At 40.3% G+C, this 18,581-nt stretch overlaps 1 protein-coding gene across 7 annotated transcripts in view; it reads left to right on the top strand.

Moving 5' to 3' along the window:
- Window positions 1-949: 949 nt before the first annotated feature.
- IMMP2L (inner mitochondrial membrane peptidase subunit 2) overlaps window positions 950-18,581 on the top strand; it is a 483,477-nt gene continuing 465,845 nt past the window's right edge. For 5 of the 7 annotated variants that reach the window (XR_013929243.1, XM_080394191.1, XM_080394192.1 and 2 more), the window contains exons 1-2: window positions 11,524-14,744; window positions 18,210-18,347. Coding sequence is in view for 6 of the 7 variants with exons in the window: in XM_080394191.1 (XP_080250317.1) it covers window positions 14,742-14,744; window positions 18,210-18,347 (141 nt within the window). In the remaining variant the exon portion in view is untranslated. Of the gene's footprint in view, window positions 4,877-11,523; window positions 14,745-18,209; window positions 18,348-18,581 lie in introns of those variants that run through there. The other 2 variants (XM_080394188.1, XM_080394189.1) reach the window with 2 other exon arrangements.

Below are 18,581 nucleotides of genomic sequence, written 5' to 3' on the forward strand. Positions count from 1 at the left end.
CACAGAGCGTCTGGACGATGCTTAGTCATATGGTTTAGTTTGTAGGTAGTCCTGTGAGGAGCAGGGAGTTCGACTTGATGATCCTTGTGGGTCCCTTCCAATTCAAGATATGCTATGATTCTGTATTTTACTTTTGTGTAGTTCTATATAATTCTGTGATACAACCATGATATCTAGTAACAAGCGGTAATAAGCAGTTACTTGTTAGAATGAAACGTTTATGCCCTTACTATAATAATGCAATGCAGGGGATTACAGTCATGGAATGACAGGAGTGGGGGGGAGGCAGAAGGTGACAATGGAAACTTCAGGGCTGTAAAAAAGTCACCAGCAGTCAGTGAAAAATACAGACCTGGGAGTGGGGGAAAGCCAGTTCTAGAAGTAACAAAACAAACAACTCCTACAACACTGAACCAAACCACCTTAGCACCTATGGAGGCAACAGAAGAGTGAGCATAACACCAGAGAAAGAGGGGTGTATGTTAGGAAGTTATTATAAGAATGTAAACTGTATAAAGATTTATCCCCCCCCGCCCCCCCGCCCCCATCACTAGTACTGTTTTCTTCCTCTGTAATTATTTGTTGGGGTCTGCAGTGGGTCTACAGACAAGTTAGTTGACTTCAAAGACTTAGCCGTGTACCTTTAAGACAGCCACAAATTGTCAGGTATGTAAACAGGATGTGAAGAATCGGAACTTAGAACCTCAGCACAGGGCACCTACAGCAACAGCAAATAGCAAGCAAGAAGAAGGACACAAAAACCTATCAGGGTCTAACACCTGCACTGTCTAAGATATATAAATAGTTTGTATAAACAATAAAGGCCATTTTGTCCGAACCCAGCCACGCAGACATAGTGTTTCTTTTCAGTCCGCCTCGACTTGTGTCACCACAATTATTAGCTCTGGACTTACAATTCTTTCATTAGCCTGTCAAGATTTTACCTACACTGACAAGAGACTCTTGACTTTGCAGATCATGTTTGCTTCCTTCTTTCCTATGACAAGAATTTGAGGGTAATAATTGTTCCTTGAGGAAAGGTCACACAATTAAGTTGACTATTCTAAGTTATTTATATATTTTCTGCCCTTCAAAGATTATGCTAGTTTCACTGACCGATAATAGGATTTCAGGAATAATTTTCTTGTGTTTCAATTCTTCTCTTTTTCCCTGATGGAGAGACTACTACAGACTTTTATGATCTGCCGCCTGCCTGACCAACTAGAAGCAAAATTTACTTTATTCTGACCAGGCTGTGTTTCAGTATGTATGAGGCATAACGTAAACAATACCTGATAGTCAAAAAGCGTATCCACATCAAGGAACAGAAATGTTTGTCCAAGGATCTTTATATGGTAACTTCCATACAGTGTCATAATCAACCCAACCAGGTTTTTTCTTTTTCTGTGTAAGTACAGAGCACTGAACCAAGTGCACTGGCACTAACATTAGTCAGGGACTTCTGGCCTGTATTCCTGCAGTATTTGGTACCAGCCTTCAGCTGGGTCCCTGGGAACTCTGGCACAGGCAGGGTGTGAGGCTTTTCCTCCCACAGTGAGCAGCCCTGTACATGTCTACACCTGACTGGGTCATCAAGATGCACTCAGTAGCAACCAAGGAGAAACATTCTAAAATGTGATTTATCTGATCTCTTTGCAACATCCACCTATGAATAAGATTGATCCTGTCCTAGAAGGGTCCTATGTCACCTCCTTGACACACAGGAAATCTAAAGAAATAGTTCATATATAGATAGCTACATTATGTATATGTGGGTAGTTACCTCCCACTGAATATAAACTTCCATTAAAAAAAACCAACCACAACCCACCCGCAAAAATGAGCGTGTAATCCTTTATCACAAGCCATTATTGGAGGCCAGAAGCTAGCAGGGGTTAGGTGCCTAGTCATATAATAAAATGGAAATGTGTAATAATATAATAATACTGTAGAAGCCACAATCACTTTTTTTACTAGTACAATAGCAGTTTTAAGATTCATTGCCCTCTTTTGTGCCACACCATTCATTGCTGTCCTTGGGCCACTGGTCCTTCAAGCCACAGCTGGATGATATGAAACATTCGTCCACAAGATCCATTTCAGCAATCAGGCTTCTTGATCTTGTGCCTTCAGTGCTCATGCTTTCTTCACGGCACCTTTTCTGTGCTCTCAGGCTGCCAGATCCAGCCCAATATTCTCCTCCAAAATACACTTCTTCAGAACAGTACACTCAACACCACTCAAACATTAATTCCTTTACTATATGGAGAAAGATAAACAAGGCCTTAAATACCCTACAGATGATAGTTGTATTTGCAAATGTATGGTACTTGACTTTTAGCTCAAAACAGGTCTTAGGTATCTGCTATAGATTTTCCACGCTCTTAAAATGCAAAATGAAATTAAGCAAGGGGAAACTGAATTAAATGTGCTTTTAGCATAAAGCTTGCTGCAGTCTGCTGAGAGTCTTTTAAATGAATACTGTGGTACAATAGTTTTATGGATTGCCAAGAACACTTTATAAAGATACTCTCAGCTGAAAAGCAATTGAAGGGGTGGGTGAAAAGGGCATGCTTTTTCTTTATTTCAGCCCCTGATGAATCAAAGCATGGAAGCAGCAAAACACTTTCAGTAGCTGTTTATTAGAGTTGAAAGCAAAATAAACTATCCTCTACCTCTAGATAGCAATGTAGGAATACTTATAAAAAGAAGAAAAATAAAATGGTGTGAACATTGGTAATGCATCATTTGTACCTGGTAACTTTAGTATTGGCTTTGATAAGTATAATTTTATCTACAAATAAATGAAGAATAAGAATAGGTATTTCCTGCTAGTTGTTTCACACAGGCATAGTTTCAAAATGAAGAAAGCTGCTGCTAAGCCATCATTTGATCTTGAGAGGTTTACAGCAAGTTTCTAATCAGAGAAGAGTTTCGGTTCAAGCATTTCAGTCGGAAATATTTCATATTGTCAGCTCTGAATACACAGAAACATCAAGGCACATTCCCTTAAGATGCTTCTCTAACACTACAATTGAATGTATAATATCACGTTTTGCAGCAGTTTTTGAACATTTTGTGAAGATTTCCCAGTTAATTTTTTTTTTACATTATGGCTAACAAAAATGAAGATGGTGGATACCGTAGGCCAAAGTGTTTTTGCTCCTGCACAATGCACTGAAAAGCTTGTTGTGGAGTCCTGCTGTGAGCACACAACTCAAATGTGTTAAAGAAATAATGCATCAAATAAAGAGTAATCAATAATAAAATTACTAAGAATTATTTGATTGCAAAGGTAATGCTTATTTAAGAATTTTTCAAGGGAAGACAAATATGAAATAGGCTAACACTGGTTTACACTAGGTAATAAATATGTTATCATGTGGTTATTTCAGCAAACAAAATCACACTAAAACTAATTCTATGCTTTGTGAAAATGTTGTTTTAAGCATTAAAAAAAACCACTGTAAGCATCGTTGAAAGGTTCAGATTTGAGAACAGGCTGGGCATGTTGTGTTTGGAGTACTGTAACAAGAAACTTTACAGATTATGTATACATAATTCAAGAGCATCGTACTAAAAAATGGTCTTAGGAGTGCGTATTCCAGTTCAGTTTATTAACAAGTACTCTATGGTGTTGTCTTCTAAGATAGTTGATTCCTACATCAAAAACTGTGGGAAGAGTATTTTACCTCTGTCAAATGACAGTGTCAGACTACAGACAACTATGCATTCATACTTTCATAGCTAAGCTTCAAAGCCAAGATAATTTCAATTATAAACAATTTTATATTTGAACTTAAAAATAATGTTTTAGTAGGAGATTTCAAATAACTTTGCGCAGGGAGGCAGCAGAGCTGTCATCTTACATTGTTTCTGAGGGTGGCCTGACTAGTAGAAATATCTGCCAGCGTCTACCTGGGGACTCCCTGAGCCAGAGGTAGTCTCTGTGTGCATAACCCTTAATGGATTTTTCTGCCATTAACTTGCCCGTCACCTCCTGAAGGTACATGAAGTACCTGGAAAAATCTCCTGCTTCAGACTATACTGGCACCTGCTCTTCTTACAAGAGTGCATAAAACCCAAACACTCTGACAGTGAAATCAGAAACCCGAGTGTATCTACTTGCACTAGATAGGAAAAATCAACCTCCGTTCCTGACCATGGGCCTGAAAGTACAACACAGCTGCTTCTGGTGCCCAGCAGACGTGGTTGCCATCACTCAGATGAAATCTGCTCTGCACTAGGGAACTCAGATCCAGCCCCATTTCTGTGTGGATTGCAACACCATGTGACTTACAGAACTGGCATATACCATTATGTAAAACCTCCCAGTATCACACGTTAATATCCAAACCAGTTTATTTTTACTGAATTGCCAAATAATGGCCACAGAACACGGTCTTTGTGTATTTACATCTTCATCGTTGGTGAAGGAAATCACAGCTGCTGAATCCAACGGCCTCAAGCTCTGGGGGGCTCTTACACAAGCTATACAAAACAGTGCTTAAAAGAGACCAGCCCAAGCGCGTTATTTTTTGTGAAGAGCCTAGTTTGCCGCATGTCTGACACAAGGTGAACCCGTCAGGCCGCGGCACCTGCAGGGCACGGCACCGAGCGTGCCGGACACAACGGCTCCGTGCAAGCCCTGCAGCCCAGCGGCCCTCACAGCGCGCCGGGAGCTCTGCGGCGCCACCGCGGCCCGGCCGCCGCGCCAGGCGCAGCCCCGGGCCGCCGTCCCGGGCGAGCAGCCGGCCCTGCCCCGGCGCGGCCCGCAGCCCCCTCACGCCGCGCCCGGCGCCTCCGCAGCAGTTAGCCCACGTGACCGCGCGCGCCTCGCCTGCGGCCGACGCGCTGCCGCCGGAGGGAGGACAGGGTGAGCGGACAGGGTGAGTGGGCCGGGGCGGCGGGCGGGCAGGGCGCGCGCAGCGACGGAAGCCGGGCCGGCCCAGGCCGCGGAGAGCCGGGGCGAGGAAGCGGCGGGGGCGAGCCTCGTGGCGGGGGAAGGAGCGGGGGCGGGTGGGGGAGCGGGTGGGGGACAGCGACACATGGCCGCGCGGCAGGCCCGGCCGCCGGCCCGCCCCAGGCTCTCGGTGCCGCCCCTCCGCCCCGCCTCCCCCCGGCCCGCGGCAGCCGGCGGCGGCCGGTGTCCCTGCGCGGGTGAGCGCCGCCGGGCGAGGCGGCGGGCGGGGCTCGGGGCCGCCTCAGCTGGGCGGGGCGCGGCGCCGTCGGCGGGGCGCGCGCGGGGAAGAGGGGAGGAGCGCGGCCTGCACGCCCGCCGCGTCCGGGAGCGGGGCCGCCGGCCGGGCCTCCGCGCTGTCTGCGGAGCCGCTCTCCGCCCGGGGGCGAGCCGCGCCGGGAGCCCCGGGGTAGCGATAGGGGAGCGCGGCTTAGTGGCGCCGCTGCCGCTTATCGGGTGTGGGCTTCCTCCCTTGTCCTGCCCTCCTTTGAATTCCCGACATACTAACAGCGGGGGGGAAGGGGCGGGATTAAAAAGAGGCGGCAAAGCCAACGGCGTGAGGCGCTGCGCCCTCTGCGTTCCGACGGGTGGCGGTTACGGAGGGGGACCGGGGCCGCGCGCCCGGCAGGAGCGAAGCGGCGTGAGCGCCGGTGGTTGTGCAGGAGGGAACAGAGCGGCTTCGCTGGCGCTTTGTCTGTAGCTGGGACTCTGCTGTGCGCTGTTCTTCGCCCTGGGCTGGGTGCAGCTCATATTTAACATAATTTCCTGCTTTGTTAAATTTCTATCAGATTTTGTATTTACCCTGTGAAGACTACGGTTCATGGCAGTTCTCTAGTATCCTGATGGAGTGGCTTTCCCGTTACTCTGCGTCCAGGATATCTGAGAAACAAATTATTTGGTTTATAATGATGCAGCTTATCTCAGAGGGGCTGCTTTTCCGTGTTAGGTGCTTGTCCTTCAATCTGTTCTTAGTTTAATGTTTCTTTGTATACGGGCTACAATACTTGAAGAGATTCAGCCAGTTCCTAGACATGTCTCTCTGAAATTTTTTTTGCTGTTGTTAAGGATTTTTTTTTTAAGTCTGTGAAAACCTTACATAGAAAAACTTCAGCTGAACATTAAATAGATTCCAATCTTGTAGTATCCTTTAATTAGCCAGTATTCCGTAGTGATTGTTTTGTTGTTATCCTATCATTGCTATTCCATTGAAGTGGAATTAATACATGTGAGGTACCAGAAAAGGAGAGAGGTGATCTAGGAAGGCTGCTTTTATGTCTCTTATGTCTCTTTCTTGTACCAGCACATTTTTATCTTCTTTTTCTCCCCCCCCCCAAGATTATGTCACATATACTTGTTCATTGTTCAGTTAGGAAGGAAATAGAAATTACTTGTCAGCAGCACATGCTTGTAAGACAAAGCGCCTTGAGGATTTTCAATAACTTATAAAATAAATGCAATAATTTCTCTAGAAGACTTTAAAATTAGACTTGTTTTTTCTAATATGCAGCTTTGTAACTGAATCTGCATGCATCTTCTAAAACATGTAACATTTCTTTAGCTACTGTGATTGGGAGATTTCTAGGAGTCTTCCGTGTCTTTTACTTTTAAAATTATGAATGCTTCTGTATAAAATAAAGTTGCCCCTGGAATTGATAGGAAATACCTGTACACGTGGTTTAGTAGCGGGTGGTATCCAGAATCATGAGAATAATATTTGAATCATGCTGAACAATAATGTTAAGTCGCAGCTGAATTTTTGTGTCGAGATCTTTGTAGGTTGACCATAGATTCCAGCTGTTTCTGGAATATCTGGATCCTTCTGCTTATGGTTTATTTGTTTTGTTTATTCTTCAGACCTGAGAAGTTCATATTGGCAGTTGAAGTCACAAATCCCCGACTCAAAATCAATATGGTGGTGAAAGGTTGTTACTGAGTATGCTAGGTACACTCTTAGAAAGCCCCACAGTGACCTCTAATGTTCGAGGATAAAACCTGAGTTGTTAAAACGAAGTTATTTTTCAAAGGCACAATTTTGCATGTTCGTTTGTACGTTTAGGTTATCAATACGCCACAAACAGTAGACAGTAAGTGGTTGGTTTATCAGGTGTTACTGCTAGGTTTCATGGGAATGTTATGTTGGGGAGTCAGTTCTGATTCTTCCATGTTTTGACCAAATATGCAAAAAGCCTTCTTTAAAGTAGTCATGGGAGAACTAGTTATTTTCATAAAGTAGGCTGAAAAAGGAAAATGCCTTTCCAATATTAAAGACATTCTCTCTGTTCATTCTTTTGGAATTACTTATTCATTCTATAATAGATACTATTGTCAGTTACTGTTCTGTGCTTATATACTCAATGCAACCTTGAAAGATCCGTATCTGAGAAGCTTGTTTCTTGTATATACTCATTTGATTTTCCATTAGACTAGAAGAAACTTTCCTGTTCTGTACTAAACTTACTTGTTCTTAATCCAAATGCAAAAAATTCTAGAGTTTGCTTCTGACTATTCATGTTTTGAGTGGAATGCTGTTATTCTTAGGCCATTCATTAAATATTATACAAACACTTTGTATTATATATTTTGGTTAAAACTGACTGAATGTTTCCTTTCTGTTGTTGTTGTTTTTGCATAAGTTTGATTGTGGATAACCACAGCTAACATGACAGTTTCATGGTACTTTGCAGGAGTGGTCTGCAAACTAGGACCATGCATGGCAATCAGTTAGCTGAGGGGAATGTGCTCGAGCTTGTCTAGACAACAATTAACATGATGAGGCATGTTTGCAGAGCACAGGGGAGTGGGAGATGGATGGCGCCAAGGAAAGGTAACACCTTGTTGTTAATTGATGGTAGTTAACCACCAATCAGGGATTGCCTAGTATGCAATGCTTAGCTTCGAGAACCAATCTGTTTAAAACGCGCAGCTTCTGAAAGAGTATAAAACCTCGTGCTTCTGTACAATAAATTGACATTTGCTTGCATCAAGCTGCGTCCCGTCTCTTCATTCGCCGCAGTACTTGAAAGAATCCAGGGAGTTGACTAGGTAAACGTGCAAATGAATTAAGAATCAAAGTTCCAAATAAAGTTATTTTGGAAACAACAGCTTATTTATGCAGTCTGCCCAAGACCAAAACATAACAGCAGCTGGTAGTTGTTTGTAAAGGGCACTTCAAATCAATTGATAGAATTAACTTTGCATGCATTGAATCTTTAAGCTGAAAGGCAACATACAGTTGTCAGTTGCAAGAAGCTAAATATGTGTTATGTTGATCACTTAGGTGTGTTCCGAAATTCATGTAATATAGTACTTTCCTTTATATACTAATGATTGTTAGTTTCTTTGAAGATACAGAAACATGAGTAAAAACAATTATTGTATCTTTTATGTTAGACCAACTGGTACTCTTGTCAGTCGCCTGTGTGATAGTAGTTGTAGACTTTGCATTACATCTTGAGTTTAAATGCTCTGAAAAGATTCGAGATGTAACGATTACTGATCTTTTTTTTGTATTGCAGTACCCATAAAAAAGTAATTCTATTGCTGTTCCTTTTCTTGATTGCTTATGTGTGTAAAATTGGAATCCTGAATAACTTGTCAGAACCGAGGGGTCGCTGACTCCTCTGCATTCTGTAGTGGTTGTTATTTTAATTGCTGAAGGCAACTTTCACCTAGAGTTGCATTTTCTTCCACTTCTCTTTGTTTGAAGAGTGAAATGTAATGTTTGGAAATAAAAGATTGTCCATGATGGTAAAATTTGTGTCCTTGAGACAGAAAATTAATTTGTAGGAATAAACAATATGCATTTCTTTCCAGTTACAACCAACATGTGGCCTGAGCCTTTGTACATAAGATAGATCCCATCACTGGGATCTAGTAATATGAGGTTAAAAGAAGAATCAGTTCCACATTTTTTCTCCAGTAGTAATTCTGTGACAGATTCATATTGCTGGTTGTTGTGGTTTAAGCTTTTTTGTTCTGATGTGGTTTGTTAGCCAAAAGTTCATTGTATTGATCTATTTATTTGTCTGCTTCTGAGAACCTCTGTGTATGTTGTGACTCTGCAAAGATTACAAAACTGGGTTTTTACTGTTGATTTTCTGTATTGTGGTATACTGGAAAAAATTCTGCATATCTCATAGTGATGGGAGCTATTACATGGAAATGATAATTGCTTTAGTTCAAATTAAGGCATAAGAAAACAGTGCACAGTGGAGTTGAGGCTAACAAAATCTACTGCTTTGTGTTTGGAACAAGTGAAATATCTAGGTATCGGGACAAAATGACTAACCCAGGAGAAACAGGATACCAGAGCATTGCAGAACGTACATGTGTAGTTACTGAAAAGTGCTGATTAGGGTTAGGATTTGCTGCTTCAGAAATACAAGTCATTTCCATGGTCTGTGACATTTCCAAATGTGCAGTAGAGTGGTATTCTTTAATGGCTGTGCCAGAGAGATACAGGGAGATTAATATGGTGGAGGACTACTGTGAGGAAAACCTGTGTGTCGAGTATAAATACATTAATGGAATAGACATGTCACCACTATGGTGGAATAATACCAGGATGTAATTCTCTTTGTGGAACTAGGCAGTATTTTTAAATTAAAAGTTAAATGGACTGATCTTTTTTGATTATTTTTAACTGGAAACTTACATGGACTAATCTATTTTGATTCTTCTGTGTCATTCATCACCATCATATCTGTGTGCATCAGCCTGTATTTAGATAAGTTTGTAAGAATTAAGTTAGCCTACTGAAAAATCTGCGTACTTGGTACTGTATGTATATGCTCATTGTAATGTAAAAGCTATGGAAATGTGCAACTAAAGTGGGAAATGAGGGTCAGACTGCATGGCAGTAGTTTGCTGTGTCTTGTATCATGAAAGACTGTAGAAAAGGCAGATGTTAAAGATCACACTAATTCTGATACTGAGCAGCATCCTGTTCATCACAGTTAGACTGGGTATAACCTTGTCTTCAAGTTGTACCAGTCTGTCTTAAAACAAAAGCTTTTGTGCTCGATTTTGTATTTCATAGCATGCAATAGAATTAGGGTCATTCATGTGTTTTGGTATTTTCTGTTATAAAAGTATTCCTTGTTTTCAGACCATATATGCTTGAATTTTAATGTGATGCCATTGATTTACAGAAAAATGCATATTGCAATTGACAAAGAAGTTGGTTATTTCAATGCATTATGAAATGGTATGTAGTATAGTTACTAGTCTCTTACCTAAATCAAATGGGTAATTTCAAACTAACTAGCAGTCCTGGCTGGGTAGTTGTTTTGCAAATAGGTTGTGATTTCCTCCTTCCTGTTCCTTCACAGAAGCACATCAGGGGCCATTTTATTTTCTTTGTGGATGACTGCTAATGCCTTGTTTTTACAGCTATTTTTCCTATCATACTTCTGTGGGTAATTTTAAAGTACCTAGATTTGCAAATATATTGTAACCTGGGGCTTTCTGAATGTTACTTGATGATTTTCTGCAGGCTGTTTGATAAACAGTGTCTTCTAATGTGCAAGCAAGTGTAAGAAAAAATAAACATTTTATACATAGAGAGCTATCTAAATAGCATCTCTACTCCATATGTTGTAGTACCCACAAGAGGCTCATTATAATCCCTGGACCTTTTGTGCACCAAATACTTCAGTCCAGATAATGCAGTGCTCCATCTGCCTTAATCTCTGAGCTGCACAATGTGAAATTCTTAATGCTTTGACCTACAGTATGGTAGTATTTTTGATCTTGGATTTTTCTTGTCCACGTTGCCATTTCAAACAAGTTTTCAAGGCTGCTGCTTTGAAGTTTGTCAGTTCTACTGAATTACTTTGTTGGTTTTTTTTTCTTCCTAAATTAAGTGTAATTTTCAGCACAGCGTTTGTAAAGAATAGGCATGCATAAATAATTTTTTTCTATGTTTTATATGTTTGGTTTTGTTGCATCATCTTTTAAGTGTTGCGAACTGTTGAACTTATTGAAGGCATCACTGACTGGGCAGAGATCCAGAAGTTTGTGCTGGTGAAATTTATTTTTTTCAGCAAAGAGTCCTTGGTTTATTTAATTTACATACCTTTAAACCTGCTGTCAGCATAAACCAGACGCTGCACATGGAGTATCATTAAACAGTGATAATTCACAGAGATCTTAGTTTTAGAAAACATTTGAAAAAATTAACAACTGTTTATTACTGGTTAATTACTTTGATGCATTTAAATTTTTTAAATACTATAGAAGATTACCATCTTTTTGTGTTTATATATTAAATAATGTTGCATCTTTCAAATTTGTTAGTATATCTTTTCCTATGAAATAATTAGCTTCTTGCTCTTAACATTTTAGTTGGGTGTTACTGTCGAACACTTCCTCAGATTCTACATGTTTAGATTTAAATCTGTTAAAAAACTTGATGATCCATCATGGAAGATATTCTTCTTTAAAAAATAATTAAAATGTTATTTATAGGAGCATTAGAAACAATGGTGTAACCTCAGATTCTAAAAATAAAGTAGATTAGAGACTTTAGATAGAGAAATCTAGATAGAGTAGATAGAGAAATAGTAATTTCAACCTTGTTAAAATTTGTAATTAATTTTGAGTATTGGATGTATATATTTTTGTATACAAATGACAGGCAAACATGTTATTTATGCATTTTTATTGAACCCATATATTAATTTGATATAGAAATATATATTCCTGCTATACATACCATGTTTAATGTATTTATATAGTATAATTTTGAAATTAGTATAAATACAAAAATTCTATATTATAAATACAATTTTCTCTATAGTATAGTTAAAATGTATTAAGTTGAAGTATTAGAAAGTTGTGGCAATATTTCCTTCAGAGGTTTTCACAGATTTTTTCCAACTGAGTAAGTTTTCCAAGAAAAAAGCTAAATAGAGCACAATGAGGTTATAAAATATAATCTCTAAGAGCAGAATATTATCTCCAGAAGTGATAGCTGTCTGTTTCCTTTATTTTTAATCAAATACTCCAACAAGAAAATTATTTTCTTTTAAAAAAAATTGTAAGGATCTTTGTGTCTGTCTTTGACTACCCTAAATTCTTTCTTGTGACTGCAGTAAATGCTTATTATTACTTTTTGCCTTTCTTTTCTCCTAAGACTGTCTAAGTATAAGAAAACACTGCACATTTTAATCAAACAATATTTTTTTTATTAAATTTTTATTTAATCAAACAATATCAATTGAAGATTATCCATTCATGTGTACAGTTACTGGTAGAAGATAATGCTGCAAGCTGTCTTTCTGTTGCCTACGCTCAAGGTCTTCCCCTGTGGTGATGCCAGACAACTTGAAGCCCCTCTTGGTAGTTGGATGATGAACTATTGTGTCAACAGTTGCATGGCAACTCTGCATGTGCATATATACTTATCCCATGATAAATGTTTGTCTGTGCTTTTTGAAGGGGAAAGCTTATGGAATAAGCCTCGCAGAAATGTGCACACTGTTCAATGAGATACTGACATGTAGTAACTTCTTACCCTTTTGTAAAAAATGTTTTGTTGTATGGAAGAACTTAAGGTTAAAGACGGATTTGTTTTTAAGAAGTTCTTCTCAAACTGCTTAAAATGTGCATGCATTACTGTCTTCGGGAGGAAGGGCTTCTGCAGTACGCTATGGACCTGCTCAGTTTGTACCTTAGGAAAAGCTACGGGAGGTGGGGAACCAGGAAACGTTCAGAATGTAGCGTGTGACTGGAAATGAAGGATTCATCTTGGTGTGGATGGAAGATAAAACTAGTGGTTTGATCACTTGCCTAGTAGAGGAGGGGAGGAAGGAAGGATGGAAAGAAAGAATTAATTTCAGGGCAAGTATAGAAGTCTTTCAGCATAACAGCTGTTGCTGGCTTTGGTGGCTTTGTGAATTGGTTGCTTGTAGGGGAGCTGTTGGTGTTTTCCCCCCTCATCCTGTATTCATACTGTGCTTGTAATACTGCATGTGTCCAAAAATGCAGAAGTAGGACCTGAACTCCCAGGTTTGGCCACAGCCACTTAATACTCTTTGTGTTGCCTTGGCCAAGTGGTGTACTGAGAATGAAGCATTTTGTCTTAACTCTTAACCTGATTACTAGATTCTCTGTCACTATTAATTGGCTTGTAGTTCCAGGAGCATATGATTGGTCTCCTGTGGGTAGTCTGACCACTTACTTTTCTTCAGATACTAGATTTTTCTGTAGATACCAGCATGGGGCTTTTGCATGAAGTTTATAACAAGATCTGTGGGTGTATTTAGTAAAAGGGATGGGGTGATCATTCATGCTTCATTATTAATGAAAAATAGGTTTGACTATGAGGCATTTAAAAAAAATAAGTAAAATAATCTGATTTCTTAAAGTTTCAAAAAAGTTTCCTAAATCAGTCATATTGTGATACGTCTGTCAGGCAATGTCTTTCAGCTAAAAGAATGTCTGTAGAGAACATGGGGGATATGTTTGTGGGCAAGGCTCAATATTGTGTTTTGAGGCTGACGTTAGAGTGTGGGAGGTCTGAGATACGACAGACCTCATAGCAGAGGAGTAGAATTCAAGCCAGAAGACTCAAGAGGTGAATTTCAGAATCAGTTGAGAGAAGGGTGTTAAGCTGTGTGAAATGATATAGTTTGTTAAATTGTAGACAAACCCCTGATTTTAGAGATTCTGTTTTTATGTGGAATAATTCTAAAGGTAAATTGTTGCTGATTGAGGTAATATATCTTTTGGTGGATTGATACCAATAACAGGTTCTTTAATGGTAAGCTGAAAGTAAAGCATTTCAACATTTCTTTTGAATTTATGAGATCTTTGTTCTGTTTCACAACATATTTCAATTTTTTTGTTTTGTGAAAACTGTTGATGCAAATTGAAAATATTTTCATGGAATGAGCAGAAAGAAAATAAAACAAATTACAAGCATTAAGTACATTCAGACTTGATAAAACTTATGAGGAAGAGTTAGATGATGGTGAAGTATTTCCACTTTATATAAAAAAAGAAATTAAAACCTTGTGAATGTTGGAAGTAATAGTAAAGATGTTTCTGTCTTTTAGAAGACAGATCTTGTCATTGCAAAGCCATTAATATCTATAAAGAATTTTAGTGAAGAATATGCTGATGGCTGGTTTGTAGAACTGGGTTTCCTCTCAAGTTTAATGCTTTGTAGAATTAAGAAGCCATATCTGTGACAGAAATACTGCTTTAAGTACTGTTTCATCAGAGTGATTTGAATTTGTATTTTGCTTATACATAGTTCATCATGTCCATATTTCTGAAAGTGCAACAAAGAAAAAATGATTATATTGTGAAATCCTAAATATTCTGTAAGAGGGTTGAACAAAACTGCACGTATTTATGTTTTCCATTGTTTTGGTTGAAAAAATTATTCTGTGTCCTTGAATGTAAACACACTGAAAAGCTCAAAAGTTTAGGGCTTGGTTTGTTTTCTATTACTGGCTTGTCAGAGTTAGAATGTGATAGACGGAGCAGGGACTCCACAGGCTGATCTTGTGTGGGGTCTACCAGGGATTCATTAGGTGGAAACAACAGTTTAAATTAGATTTGCCAATAGGTGAAGAGCAGCATTTCATGTAGTGAAACTGCAGTTATGTGAAATAGTCGTGTACCTTTGCAGCAGTACCTGGATATTCAGCTTGCTTTTCGGAGGCAGAACTAACACAATCCAACAACTTGTGTTTCAATGTAATTTGTTGGTATTTTTCAAGAACGTTGAGTGATTTGGAGCTGAATAAATAGATGGGAGATAGCATACTAAATGGTGAGTTGCAGTGGAATAGTCCCATGTGTCATTGCAGGAGCGGGCTGCAAACTAGGACCATGCATGGCAATCAGTTAGCTGAGGGGAATTTGCTCGAGCTTGTCTAGACAACAATTAACATGATGAGGCATGTTTGCAGAGCACAGGGGAGTGGGAGACGGATGGCGCCAAGGATGGCGCCAAGGAAAGGTAACACCTTGTTGTTAATTGATGGTAGTTAACCACCAATCAGGGATTGCCTAGTATGCAAGGCTTAGCTTCGAGAACCAATCTGTTTAAAACGCGCAGCTTCTGAAAGAGTATAAAACCTCGTGCTTCTGTACAATAAATTGACATTTGCTTGCATCAAGCTGCGTCCCGTCTCTTCATTCGCCGCAAATTGGTGACCCCGACGTGATGCGTTTAAGGATCTGACGTGAAGGGCTCTCGAATCGCCTATCTGAGCGACATGCAGCGAATCCCGCAGAACTTTGAATGATCTGCTGAAAGGAAGCAGGAGCCGGTCAGAAATCCCTTCGGAGTTGAGAGGTGAGCTGTGGGAAATCCGTAATGGGGAATCAGGCTTCGTCCCCAGAAAGAGACGTATATGGACTCATGAAGGGTCTTCTAGTCAGATCAGGGAGTCCGTGCCTCAGTCTCCTCAAATGGTGACCCCTATGGTGGTGTTCCGAAGCCTTGGAAGAATAAGGACGGAACTGGTCGATAAAAAAGACAGCTCGTGGAAGAGGGCTGCGTTCCGGAGGAGACGGCTTGGCTGAACTTGCTGTCTGGACCAGGCGGACAACCTAAACCCCGAGGATAACACCTGTATTCATCGAGACAGGTAAGCAGCCAAGAAACTTTAGAGACTTTGAAAGAATGAAAGTGTGTACATACAGCAGCCAATTGTATGATGCTGCCGCGGAGGGGAACTCCGTGTCGGGAATGCATTTAGCATCTTGGTGGCAAATTCTGACTACTCTTTGCCAAGTGTGGACTAATTCTGCTAACGGTGCTAAACCAGAGGAAGCTGTAAATTCCACCGACAGCGCGACTCTTCTCAAGACACCGTCAGCGATGGCGATTCTGTCCACACCTCCTCTGCCCCCAAAGCTTCTGTCACTGATTGCAGCGACCCTCACAACACAGGAGCAAGCACGGGAACAGGACAACTCGGACAATGATTTTATTGACACTGATAAACCTTTTGATCCAGGTCCTATAGATCTGGAAAAGGAGCTAGACCTTTCCCCCACCCCCTTGTCTCTCCTGATGCATTGATTGTATTTCTGGGGAGGGTGAAAGGGAGTCTGAGGGATTGGTGGCAGGAATGCAAGTGGGAAACACTTCAGTGATGGGTTTTGGGAGTCGCTATGGCATGTTCAGTATTTTGTCAGACAAATGAACCTGCAGAGTGGCAGCCTGTGCAATACGAGGCTGTTAAAGAGTTAAGCAAAGCAGTGCGGGAAGGGAGGATTCATAATGAGAGAACAGCTGGGTATTGTGAAGGAGAATAGGAAAGATAAACATGGTGATCTAGTGTTTAATAGGTGTCTGCATGCTTGTAGAGATATATAGCTATGTAACTGCATGAATGATTTCTGCCCTGAGCCTGGTGGAGCATACAGCTGCGGTTTGTGTCCGGGCTCAGAGATGTAAATAGGGGCTTCTTTGTTATGGTAAAAGTGTTTCTCTTTGCATAAAAAAGAGAGGCAATGAAGGGAATGACCCCAGAGGTATGTTCAGAGAAGGCATGCTATGTTTCGAACTTTTTGACTGAACCAGTTCTTGTTTGGTGTGCTCTTCCACCTGTGTATAATGTTAATCCAAAAGATGATATTGTTTACACTTTGAATGTCGATAATTGTCTTTCTGTAGATGCTAATGTAGTAGGAGGCTATGATGGGAACGTATTGCAGCGGTTCTTCTTATCCGGAGTAACAGCAGGGAAAGCATTAAGGAGTTAAATCACCTTGTTTGGTAGGCAGTTAAGAATGTGAGTCAGAATTGCCACTGCTTTTTGTTGTTGGTTCAAGGACATGGCTGTGAGGATTTTGATGGTATGTGCTGCGTGGATTTTAGGCGCCCCATTGCAGCAACAGGTTGTCAAAATCTGAGAAAATGTCAGCCTTTTTGGCATTCATTCACTCAATTGGCAGTATTGTTTGTTTCCTATTACCTTGGTTGCTGTCATGTTTGCAAGGGCCCTGCAGAACATGGCAAACCTGGTACTAGCTGTTCAAAAACAAAAAGGGGAAATTGTAAAATTGTACGGAACAAAGACAGTGGGTTATTTTGACATTGATAATATGTCTCAGTTGGTTTTTTATTTGTTCTATTACTTATACCTTGTTTTTACTCGTTCGGTTTCAAAGGTTCTTTTTGTGCAACAGGAAGGGGGAGATGCAACAGGAAGGGGGAGATGCAGGAGCGGGCTGGAAACTAGGTCCATGCATGGCAATCAGTTAGCTGAGGGGAATTTGCTCGAGCTTGTCTAGACAACAATTAACATGATGAGGCATGTTTGCAGAGCACAGGGGAGTGGGAGACGGATGGCGCCAAGGATGGCGCCAAGGAAAGGTAACACCTTGTTGTTAATTGATGGTAGTTAACCACCAATCAGGGATTGCCTAGTATGCAATGCTTAGCTTCAAGAACCAATCTGTTTAAAACGCGCAGCTTCTGAAAGAGTATAAAAACTCGTGCTTCTGTACAATAAATTGACATTTGCTTGCATCAAGCTGCGTCCCGCATCAAGCTGCGTCCCGTCTCTTCATTTCGCCGCATGTCATTACTTAGCTGCTCAGTCCGCCAATATGATTTTAACTTTCTGATGTAGTGAGCAAGGAGTCATTATGTTACTGTGTGTCTGAATGATATATGTGACAGTTTGAATTGATTTTACATGTTTATAGTTACCACAAGTGTAGAGATGATGCATTTGTGAATTTTTATGTGTGAAAATATTTAATAAAGAAATGGTAATGTGTTGCAAATAGCTTTTCCTTACATAACACTATCCGTCTTTGAAGCATCACAGATTAATAATTACCATTGTATGCAGAGAAAATGATAGAATTGGTTGTGAACTCCAACTGAATGCTCTGTAATTGGTTGTTTCAATCTAGTTGGTTTTTTTTTCTCTAGATTTTGTCTGGTTATCGGTTTGATTCTTGCTTAGCTGAGCTGTTATCATTGAGTCATTTTTATCGAGTACTTCTGCTAGCAGAGGATCACAAGAAATGGTCAAATGAGCTAAAGGGTAAATGTCAAGTATCAAGCTCTCTTTTGTAGAGTAGACAAATTCTGGTGAAGACTTCTATTCTTTTATATTGCCATGTGCACGTTTCCCACCCCCCCACCCTCCGCCGGCCCTGTGGCTATAATCAATATATTCTGAAGTGCTCTTTGTTGTATTGTTGCAATGTTGTTACTTAAGATTTATTTTATAACAACTTTGTTTTCCATTTTCTTCATGTTTTCCAGATTATGGCACAGGCTCAGGGTTTGGGGAAGAGATACATTAAAGCCTTTTTTAAAGGTTTCTTTGTTGCTGTTCCTGTAACCGTGACTTTCCTGGATAGAGTTGCCTGTGTAGCAAGAGTGGAAGGAGCATCAATGCAGGTATTGTTGGAAATATCTTTTGTCTGTCAGGAAATTAAAAAGTGACTGTGCACTGACAATAGCAAGGTAGAAAAAGATCTTTTTCTCAGTTGTTATTAAATGACTACATTGTAGCATGGAATAGTTGAATATCGACTTTCTTAAATAAATACTTTTATGATGTGAAAAGAAAAGCTTTTGAGAATAAAACTTGCCAAAATTCTGTCTCAGTAAAAGGAAAATAAATAATAAGTA

This window comes from Falco punctatus, assembly GCF_963210335.1.
Source record: "Falco punctatus genome assembly, chromosome: 6".
NCBI lineage: Eukaryota > Metazoa > Chordata > Aves > Falconiformes > Falconidae > Falco > Falco punctatus.